Source organism: Heterocephalus glaber, unplaced genomic scaffold, assembly GCF_053883595.1.
Source record: "Heterocephalus glaber isolate CG9 unplaced genomic scaffold, H.glaber_assembly_v1.0 deba00001442, whole genome shotgun sequence".
Taxonomy (NCBI): domain Eukaryota; kingdom Metazoa; phylum Chordata; class Mammalia; order Rodentia; family Bathyergidae; genus Heterocephalus; species Heterocephalus glaber.
The window spans coordinates 21,386,725-21,398,483 of record NW_028258296.1 but is presented as its reverse complement, the minus strand read 5'-3'; the positions used below and the strand labels follow the sequence as shown (position 1 = coordinate 21,398,483).

Here is an 11,759-nt window from a genome sequence, read left to right as displayed (position 1 = left end):
GTTGCACAGAATTCTATTTTTAAAAATTGCTTAGTTACCTTTGTTTTCAAGTGTTTAAGTAAAGTGATGTGTCAGGGAGGGAAAATATAATTCATGTAAAGGAATTTAGAGTATTGTTTAGACATTCTGGTTGGTAATCTGTGAAGCTGAACAAGAAAATAAATTTTATTTAGTTTCCTTAGTATGCCTTGCAACTATGACATTTTAGAATTTGTATCTCTAAGTGAAAGGTGAAATAAAGACCATTTCATTTTCATTCTCACAAAAGCTTAACATGCAGTCATTCATTCAATCAATGTTTACTGAGTTGCACTTATGTGCCCAGCATAGTTCTAGACAGTAGGGATACAAGGGGTGTGCAGAGACACCACTGCCATCTTCCAGTTGTACCCAGACTAGGGAGTATGTCTAACAAAATGAGATAAGGGTATATACAGGAAGGGCATTTAACAGTCCTGGGAAGGTGGTGAGGGCAGGAAGAGACAATACTGGAAGGAAAGGCGAACTAAAGGAAACAAAATGTAGACTGAAACCTATGTAGAAAGGTCATGGACTTTTCTAAACAGGGAACATTAAAAGGCTCAGAAGTGAGACAGCACAGTGTACTTGAGGGCCTGAAAGAAAGTTGGTCAGAGCACACATTCTAGAGAAGAAGTAGCTCAAAGTAGAGCTGCAGAGAGAAACAAGGATTAGTTCATACCTTTCAGTTGGTCTAAAAGAAAACCACAAACTGATTAAAAAATTCTCTATTTACAATATCTTAAAAATGCTTCTTACTATTGTAAAGTGAATCTATGTACGAATGAGTATCAGTAGCCTGAAGATATACATTATAATCCTAAGGATTGCATGGCTATCCTAAAGAAAAAGGTCCCTGGTATTCCTCTAAAGTAAGTTGGGCCATTCAGATGAACAGGAAGTTGAATAGCTTTTTAAGAATCATTTAGGGGACACACGTGAGATGGTTATTAGTCTCTTAAATGTTCTAAGTATGATCTTTAGTTATCTGTTCTGCTTGGTCTCCTTTAGGTTTTTATCATCTCTTGGTCTGGTCATGTTTGCACTGTGGTTGATGTCAAACTCAGAATGCGGTTAGCAGGCCAGATACATGCAGAGTGTTTCGTACTTTGTTAGAAATCCTCAGATAACAATATCATAGGTTATATTTAAGCCTTAATTAAATGTTATCATATTGTTGAAGTTTTAGGAAGTTGCCCAATTTGTTAAATGTCTGAGTATATTTACTTCTGTTATATAGTGAGATCATTTTAATCTCATACAATGTTCCTTAATCTTGTTTGCACATTAGAATGACATGATAAGGGTTTAAAAATGCATGTTCCATGGACATACTAAAATCAGAATCTCTCTAGGAGGGGATAATACTGAAGGAAAGACAAGCTAAAGAAACATATCAGTAGTTTTTAAAAACTCCACAGCTGATTTCAGTGTGGAGCCTAGGTTAAAAAACAAAACAAAACAAAACAAAACACAAAACAGGTGAGCATTCTATCATTTCTTGAGTATTGCCTATTCTAATGTGTGGTCCTCAGAATTGGCTCTCCAATCAGCAGCGTCAGCATCAAATGGGAATTTGTAATAAATGCAAATTCTTGAGCCTCACCTTAGACCTACTGAGTCAGAAGCTCTGCAGTTAAGGCCCAGAAACTTTTCACAAGCTTTCCAAGCGATTCTGATGTACAATAAAGTTTGAAAACTACTGACCTAGTGCAGTAGAGAAGGATTTAAAATTTCAGATAATATCGTGTCATATCATAAAATCAAATATGTAATGTAAGCAAAAATGTCTGTTTATATGTATTATCTGAGAGTAAATATAATTAATGTTCTAATTTTTTCCCTCTGTCTGGGATACACATAATCTGTAACTACAATGACCAAAGTAAAATGCATACATTCTAGAGCTCCAGTGCAAATTTTTGAGTCATAATCTTGTAGTGGGGCCCAGAATCTTCATTTTTCACAAGCACCTTAGGTGGTCCTTTGGCAAATTAACATTTGGGAACTTTTGATGTAAATGAATAACTTCACATATGAGAATGTTTTATAGGCTTCATTAAGATATATGGTTCAACTCTATCAGTTAAAATTTCCATCATGATTTAGTTGCTTTTTTTGTAGAGTTAGTGGTAATTGTTAAGTATTCTATCAAAACTTTGTCATATATATTTCATTTTTATTTACAAAAAATGAAAAGTACCATTTTAATACAAATTTGTGTTTCATTATATCAAGAACAGTGTAATTTTACATTGTTGCCTTAAGCTTTATAAAAAGATTATCTTTCTTACAGTAAGTATACTATTTGATAAAAGCAAAAACATTTTATTGGTAATAAATAGAAAAATACACCAGGAAGTTGAACATTTATGGGACTTTGCAATCACTCTTTGAGGAACAAAATTTCACAAAGATGACACATGGAGAGCCTTTGAGTTCAAATAAAAAATAGAAGCAGAGTCTAAATTAGCAAGAATTAGTTAATGAAGATTGTGTTCAACACAACTATTCTCACTTTCCAAAAATTATGTATAATTTTCATCTGGGAGGTAAATATAGCCAATTATTAAGAATATTCAACAAAATTACACAAAGTTTGGTTATACTAAAATATCACAATATTTTTTCTTAGGTAATCAATATGAATAAATATTTTTATTTGTAGTGATTGCATAGTGTGCTCATAATTATCAGTCAAAGTGCTCAAGGTTGACATCTACAGGCCATTGCTAATTTCAGAACCAAAGAATCAGAATTTTGAACAAATGACTTAAATATGATATTCAAAGGGCTTTCACAAATAAACATTAATCTACACAAATAATTAGGTGATTCCCTCAATTTATAGTCACTATAGTTGACATAATTGCACTATTTAGTATAATTTTTGTTACTTTACATGAATTATATGTATGGTAAGTTACCATAATATATGATAATAACAACTATAATATCACCTACACTAGTTTGCATTTGTTGAATTCTTATGTGCTACATACTGTTTTATGTGCTTTACATAAACTTTTTCAGTTAATCTGTAAAAAAACTATGAAATAGGATTAACATGTGAAGAACCAGAGGCATAGAGCAATAAAGTGCGATCAGATTACATAGTAAATCATAAAACTGGAACTCGAATTCAGAGCCTTTGATCAAAATTAGAATTAGAATATTAATTTAAAATTAGCCTTGCTTTAGAGTTCATTTTAGATTTTATATGGTTTAGAGGTTGTAAATGTCCGACAATTGTTTTTTCTCTTTCATAGGAAACTACTTCCTCATTTCATCGTGCTATGTATGGCTTGGATTACTGTTCATGCACAAGAACAAGGTAAGAAAATTACCTTGTTACTTATTTCTTTTGAAAAGTTCTGCTTCTAGACAGCAAAATTATAGAGCTTTTAAGTTACCACAATCTTAAGTTCAACATTAAACAATAATTAAAATATTCTACCCAGCATAATGAGAGTGAGAGAGTAAGGAAATCAATTTTGGAGGGAAATATGACCTTTAAGAAATTACTCAGACCTTCCATCTGTGAAATTGCTTACATTTTTAAGCAAACTCTATAAAAGGGAAGTTTTGTACAGTGAAAAGGCTTTGCTTGTGACTTCATTTTAAGTAGGAGTTCTTGGGGGTGGCAAACTGTGACTGAATTACCTTTGCACTTCTAAAAAAAACACAAGTATATAATAAATGTTCTATCTAGATTTGCATCATTAAGAAACAAAATAAAATTTGCATATTAGTGGGCTTTGGATATTATTTAATTCAAACAGAAGTTTAGAAAATAGTTTAGTGTTTTGTTTTTGCCTCTAAGTGTTGTTCTGGGAAAATGATAAGGGTTTCAGGAGTGTACATATATCCCAACTCATTCATTTATTAAGCAGCATTTTAAGTACGCATTTCCCAAGTAATATCCTAATTGCCAGTCATTGAAATACAAATATGATAGTGTGAAAACGAAAAATTCCTTTTGTCAAAGGTTGAAAATCATATGGAAGTCAAAGAGAAAAATCCTAGAACCGTGCTGGACTTACAGACTTTATCCTGCTTTATACTTAGCAGGGCTGTACGTGGCTGCCAAATTATTTAGAGAGAACCAGTTTTTAATTCGATGACCAATTCAATGATCCACTTGTCAGTTTGGTCAATTGAACAAATAACAATATGAAAAAACAAGTAAACAAGTAAGCAAAGACTTGAATCTAGGTCTAACTCAGTAAAGATAAAACACTTTACCCTACTCATCACCTTGCTTGACAGTTTTCAACATTATGAGTTTAGTAATTTGCCAAATGTATTAATATCAAAATATTAGAAACCCAGAGAAAGAAAGACAAAGGAAAAACAGGATATTTATATATATTGTTTTATTTGTATGATACAATACAAAATATGGTTTTATTTCAGAAAAATACTTTTCAACCTTATTATAACCATACATTTTTGGCAGTTGTTAACAAAATGAATAGTCCTTTAAAATCCATCTCAGACTTTAAAAAAGTGACTATTTTTTAGTAAAAAAATGGAAATAGTATACTGTCAGAAACTTAGATATTTTTTCCCTAAATAACGTTTTTTGTTAAATTGGCATCATGCAGTATGTACCATATAACTGGAAGATTAGAATATCATTATTAGAGAAATTGTGTTTTATGGTGATCACAAATATCATATTGATAGATAGATAGATAGATAGATAGATAGATAGATCCTAGTGACTATCCCAAGTTAGACTTCTTAACATTTATAGGCTTATGAGATTGTTTCAGAATGAAAACAAGTTAAAATAATTCAGGGACATATTTTAAAAGTCAAATTGCACTACAAAACACATAACAAAACCCAAATCCTCTCCCTTTACCCACTCCTGAGTCTCTGCCAAACTCATTTGGCTCCTTTTGGTTTTAACCTTTGCATTTCTAAATAATATGTTTAAATATTTTATTGACTACTTATTATTGATGATGAGAATTCAACATGTGATATCTTAATGTCCTTCCCCTCCCTCATCTCCACATAATTTTATTAGTTTGTGGTTAAATTATTATTCACAATTTACCTTATTATGACCATGTACATATTTGTCACTGAGCCACGTATGTTTATATTTTTCCCATACAATGTTGCAAGGTTGCTCTTTTATGTTACTCACCTTGTGTTCTATGTTACTATTAATAATTTTCTCAGGTACTACACAAGAATTTTAAAACTTCTTTCAAAAATATTTTCCCCCCAAACACCACAGTATTCCAACAATTTAATTTTTTTCTTAAAGCTATTCCTTCTAGATGCTAACATTCTCCTTTTCTACTGTAGATTACTAGTTTTCTACACTTCTGGTAGAGTTGATGTTTTTCATCTGTGTTTGCTTCAGTTTATTAGAACTCATATCTTCCTTTTTCATAGTCTGTTTCCTTATTTGTGTGGAATATATTTTCCAGTTGCATATACTGAAGTGGTACATTTTTTATAACATTGCATTTCTGAGATTGTGTTAATTTCATCCTTACCTTTTATGACAGTTTAGATGAACATAGAATTTTAGGTGGTAAATACTTTTCAGAATTTGAAAGGCTTTCACTTTTTGTTTTCTGGCTTGCAGAGCTGTTAAGAAATCTGATGTTATATTAATTCTTGATCCTTTACACATGACCTTTTTATTTTTTCTTTAAGCCTTTAAGATAATCTTTTTATCCTCTATGTTTTGAAATTTTACAATAATATGCCTTAGTACAATTCTTTTTCAACTCATTGCATTAGGTGCTCAGTAAGCTTTTTCTTTTTCTTTTCTTTTTTGCCCATTTTGTGTGTGTGTGTGTGTGTGTGTGTGTGTGTGTGTGTGTGTGTGTTACTGTGAATCAAACACAGAGCCCTGACAATGAGCTACATCTGCAGCCCTTTTTTCTTTTGAGACAGGGTCTCACTAAGTTGCCCAGGCTGGGCTCAAAATTGTGATCTTCCTCCATAGTCCTGAATTTACATCAATAGATCTTTTCAACATAAAAGCTTAGCCTTCATTTTCTGGACATTTTCTTATATTACTTCTTTCTTTCTGATGTATTTATTTCTCTTTATGCAATTTCTGTTAGATTTTGTATCTTCAGAATTGAGATACTGATTTTTTTACTTTAAGATCCATTTTCCATCTTTTTTGTATTCTGTTCTATATGACATTTTTATGAGTTACTACTCCAAACATTTTATTTTTTATTTCTTCTATATTTAAATATTTTAATAATTTTCTTACTCAGATTGCTTCTTCTTTTTAAATAGCATCTTATTCTTCTTTCTTTGATGTGATATCTATTCTTACCTAAGGGTAGGAGTGTTTTTGAACTTTTGTTTTTCCTTGCTCCCTGCATTGTCTTTGCTTCTTCCAAACTTGTTCGCTTTGATGTTTGTGTGTGTGTGTGTTGCAGAAATTCTAAGTCTGTAGTCCCTCTTTTATCATTTAAAAGACACTAAAAATATGCTTGTAAACTATTTGCAGGGTTATGCTTGTCCACTGAGATGTTTCACATAGAGTTTGATTATGTAGGAACATGCCTGACCATCCTATTGTTAGAAATACAAATGTCTGAAGCTCTAATGTTCCCTTAGAAAACTATCCAATATCTTACTTGCAGAGTAAGATCATAGTTGCCAATACTACTGAAATTAGATGATATAAAGAGGTTCTGGGATGTGGAAGTGTCTCCCAATTCAGTACGTAGATTTTACCTGAATCCCTGTTCTCAATATGGTACTTATGATTGGTCCAATGATTCTACATAATTAACCTTTAAGCTCCTATTACGGACTCAAAGCTTATACAAAATTTCAACCCTTCACTTCTACCTACCACCATTCCCCAGTTTGAAGTCCCATATCTCACTTCTGAATTCAGTGATTTTGTGTCTTCACTTCTTGAGCCTTTTTTGGAATTTTTCCGTATGAGCTACCTCACCTGCGATTAGCATCTACTTCTGAAAGTCCTTAGTGTTTTTTTTCCAGCTCTGCTGATTCATGTACTTTTCATTTTTCAAAACATTGTTATCTCTTATCTGCTATTGTCTCTTCTTATCATTCATTTTTCATGTAGATTTAAACCACATTTCCTTGTCCTCATTTTAGTGAGATTTTTTAAGACAAAAAAACATTTGTGTGCCTTGCTATGATTTCAGTTATTTCACTAAATTTTAACACAGCAAAGAAAAACTTTTAAGTGCCTTGTTAATATTTATACATTTTGTATTTGTTTTATAACCAAAGTTTAGATGTAACCTAGTGAATACGTGATTCTATTTTTAAAATTACATATATAAGGCTGCATTTTCTGAGGCTTTGACACACAGGTAACTTTTATTTGATATAGTATACCTTTCTTCTGATTCTGACTGCATCGATGTTCTGGCTGCCGCTGAGATACTGGCATAGCTGCAACACAATGTCGTACACCATGCAAGATGTGTAACTAATTCTCAGCATGCACAGTGTCCTCAGGTTCATAATCCCTAGGGTGTGAAAACCACATGTGTAGAAATCTATGTGTAGAATTCTCATCTCCAAGAAGAGTATTTAGCATAAAAATTAATCCAAAATGTGTTTATTATTAACAGAGTTCATTCTAGCTGCAGTAACTCCAAGTACTTTCTGCCAAAAACCCTTACTGGGCCCTTATCCAACTTAAAGCTTCATCTTATTTTATAAATAAGTTGGAATTTATCTCCTTATGCAGAATAAGTATGTTATTTACATTAAGAAAACATTAAGGAAATAACTGCCACATTTACCATACCCAGTCTGCCAAGGGTGCTTAAGCATTGGTGTTTTGGAGCCAGAAGCCTGGGTTTATGTCCAGGTTCAACTACTTAGTAGCTGTGTGACCTTGAACAAATTCCTATAATGCTCAGCCTCATTTTCAACAACTCTAGAGTGAAGGTACTAATAATACTACACATATAAAGTGTTTAATGCAGTGCTTGTTATATTAGGCTGCAGTAAACTTTAATGGGAAAAATGAGAATATTCCAGATCCCTTTCTTTTCTTATATCCTAATATTGAAAATATAAAACAAAACAATATAGTTGATTTTGAACAATTTCCTTTAGTTACTGAACTCAGTGTACTGGAGCACAGAAGCCTGCATTTCAGTCTTAATTTTGGCACTATTTAACCATACAAAACCATACAAAATGAATATAGGCAATTGCCTAGTTAATTTGGCCAGTATGAGTAAATTGGCAAGGAAAAGAAAGGTATGTTGAGGCCTATGTATCTTTCTCACTTAGATCTTTGGTGATACTGTTTTCAACAATCATTTTACTCTTTCTTTCCTACAAACTGGAAAAAAATGTAGCTTTGGAGACTTAAATTTATTAAAGTTCAATGTTTTATTAATTTAGTTCTTCAATAGTAACAGCACTGTTATTTGTTGCATTCTGTAAAGTGATATTGCTTCTTAATTTTGGGAGAGAGATAACTGGAGTTTGAACCCTGGGCCTCATCATGCATGCTAGGCAAATGTGTTACCAATGAGCTATATCCCCAGTCCTCTTCTGTACTTTTATCTAAAAATTGATAACTTTCTTTTAACCCTTTAAGTTACCAATTACTAAGAAATGTAAAAGTGCCTATATTTTGGGAGATAAACACAATACTATTTTTACTATTCCAATTTGTGACAGAATATTGACAGATGAAATGTCTTTGTTCTTTGTACTTGTAAAACAAATGTAATCACAGGCTCGCCCACATCTATTTGGGCATGGACTATGTTCTACACACAGAATGAGTCACTAGTCTCTGGAGGTGGAGTCAAAGACATAGGTGTAAGTCATAGTTTTATCATGTACTGAGACTCAACTTCTCTTTTCCTTCCCAGACTCCTTTGTCCCCTCCCTCCACTTTATCCCATCCTTCTTTCATTTTACTTCCCTCCTCTTTCTTTGATTCTAACTTTTGATAAGAACATCAATTCTGCTTACAAGTATCAAATGAAAGGCAAACAAGTGTGTTGTTAGGGTCTGATGTGACAGTCAGCTTTGCAAGCATAGAAAACTATTTTTTTTTAAATATCAAGAAAGGATACATGTCTTATTGGTGCATAAAAAAAACAACATAAAATTGCAGTGAAATAACACTTAGTGAGCCTGGTGGCATGCAACCGTGGTCCTAGCTACTTGGGAGGCTGAGATGAGAGGATCACTTGAGCCCCAGGAGTTTGAGAGTAGCCGGCTAATATAGTGAGGCCTTGTCTCTAAAAATTAAAAAGAAATTGATGAAGTAGCACTTCAGTTGAGTTTTGCAGTTGAGGAAAGCTTCAGATAGAAACTTTTAGTGGGACTCTGAGGAATAAGATTAAACAAACTGATAATCTTTGAGACAGCAACAAATTCAAGGAAAAGTAAAAATGCATAGAGTAGAGAATGCTTTGCAACATTCTTTTCTCTTACTAAAAAGAAAAATGAGGAAGTGGGAGTGTAAAGTTAGAGGGAAGTTTCCAAGATCACTCTTAATTCTGACACCAAATTTGTTCTGGGATCCCCAAGACTATATTCAGTTTCAAAAGTTGAGAAAGACCTCAACAGAACTCATTGAAGTTTGTTATATTCAGTTATGTCTTATTATAATAAAATAATACAGATTAAAATTAGTCCAAGGAATGAGCATCCCAGGCATAGAGAATAAAAGTATAAATACCGTGAGTAAGATAAAAGGTTAGTGGGCTTATGGATTAATAAAGGACTCTTTGTCTGGAACAAAGAAATGAAATGATAGGAGACAAGATCAGAGACAAGAGCAGATGACAGATTCTATACCATGTAAAGCAACTAGAGGATTTTTACCAGGAAAACAGCTTTGTTATCGGGTTTTGGGTCTTGGAGTCTCCTTCTGGAGGTGGTTTCTAGGTTCTTTCTGTCCTGAGCAAAGAACTGATCAAGGCAAACACAAATGGCAAAGTTTTATTGAAGGTATGAAAAGAAACAGGCTATGCAGGGTGAATTTGGGCCAATTAAAAGTAGGAAAAGAAGTATACTCTATAGCATGAAAGCAGGCCACTGTGCAAGAGCCAACACAGTGACCAAAAACTCAAATGTGGACTGTCCTTTTAGTAGCATCCACTCCTCAGGCTGACATTAGGTCGAGGCCATCCTACCAAAGCCCTGCTCAGAAGTCCATGTGCAGGGCTTTGGAAATGTCCCTGAGCATGTATCCTGGGATTTTGTAATTAACAGGTTACCTGTGCTTCTCCAAGCCAGCTTTGTCACACCCTAGTCTCCCGTCTCAGCTTGATCTATTTTATACTACAAATAGATTATTCTGGCTACTTGTGTGGTGGTGGAATCCTTCATGAGAGGAGCACTGTAGACAGAAAAACAAGGTTTGGGGAAAGTTAGAATTGCTTTGTACATTTAACCTCTAGTGGATAAATTCAATAGGCAATTGGATACTCAAGCCCAGAAAAGAGGTTTGTGAGTCAGCATATGTGGTTGTTAAAGCAATGGTTTGGATGAAGTCATTAGGCCCTGTGTTTATAGCAAAAAGAGCAAGCTGTTGTCTTGGTGACACTACCGTTTACTCTACATTTAAAAAACAAATGAGAAGGGAGACACAGTCAATCCTACTGTTAAGTGATATATTCATTCGAAAAGTCACAAGGTTAAGAGACTGACTCTTGGAGTTGGGTGAACTTGGGTGAATAATTTAATTTTTGGACTTACTTTTCATAAATGTCAGGTGAGGATAACCATAGTATGTATCTCAAAGGGCTGTTGGGAGAATTATGTGACTTAATACAGTAAAGTTCTTAGAATAGTGCTTAGTATATAGAAAGAATTTAATAAATGTTGCCATTATTCTCATTCTTTAAAAATGTAAAGCACCTCATACAGTGTCCAGCTGATAATCATTTTCTTTAAATGGTAAATGATTTCCTAAGTTACATGAACTGGATTGCTTTGGTGTCATGAAAAAGTAACTTATTGAAGATAACTTCTTTATTTTCATTTTTGTAAAGATTAGCAAATACCTACATCAATTTCCAAATTGTAATTTGGTGACATCTAGGGCCATTTCTAAATTAAACGTTAAATAGTTGGTCTGCTGTGTAGAACTTTCTTTCTTCCTTCCTTTTCTCCTTCCCTCCCTTTCACCCTCTCTCCCACCCTCCTCTAGTTCTTTCCTTCCATCCGTTTTCTCTTTCCTCCCTCTTTCCCGGATCTCTCCCTTCCACCCTCCCTCCTGTCCTCCTCAGTCCCTGTCATATGTGCCATATACTTTAAGAGTTCTTTGTTCCTTCTCTTGATATCTACTTACATATGATAGCTTAAAATGAAGGCGACAACTCAATTTTACTTCATGTACAAACTCTAGTGACTGCATAGAGAGTATTCCCTACCTGTGAGATTTTTGCTGGGGAAAGTAATGCTGCCATGATTAAGTAGTGAGGCTTGCCAAAGGAAATGTAGACTTGTATGGGGAATAACATGACTGTGAGGCAGTGTGGTGGAACAGTGAGAATATAGACTTTGAAGTCAAATTGGGCTCAAATCCAATTCTATTATGTATCAGTTCTATGATCTTGATCAAGTTATTTAGTGTCTGTGTGTCTCAGATTCTTCATCTGTGAAACTGGCCTAAACTTGAAGTATAAACTTGAAATCATGAGATATTATCTTCCCATTTCTATCATATCAAAACAAAGGTCAATGAAATAATAAATAAACCTAAAGATTTCATTTTCAGCAAA

At 33.5% G+C, this 11,759-nt stretch overlaps 1 protein-coding gene across 4 annotated transcripts in view; it reads left to right on the top strand.

Moving 5' to 3' along the window:
• The window catches only part of Col24a1 (collagen type XXIV alpha 1 chain), a 313,236-nt gene that overhangs the window by 3,015 nt on the left and 298,462 nt on the right, over window positions 1-11,759 (top strand). For all 4 annotated transcript variants that reach the window (XM_021255434.2, XM_004841343.4, XM_021255435.2 and 1 more), the window contains exon 3: window positions 3,288-3,352. In XM_021255434.2, the coding sequence (XP_021111093.1) occupies window positions 3,288-3,352 (65 nt within the window). The remainder of the gene's footprint in view (window positions 1-3,287; window positions 3,353-11,759) is intronic.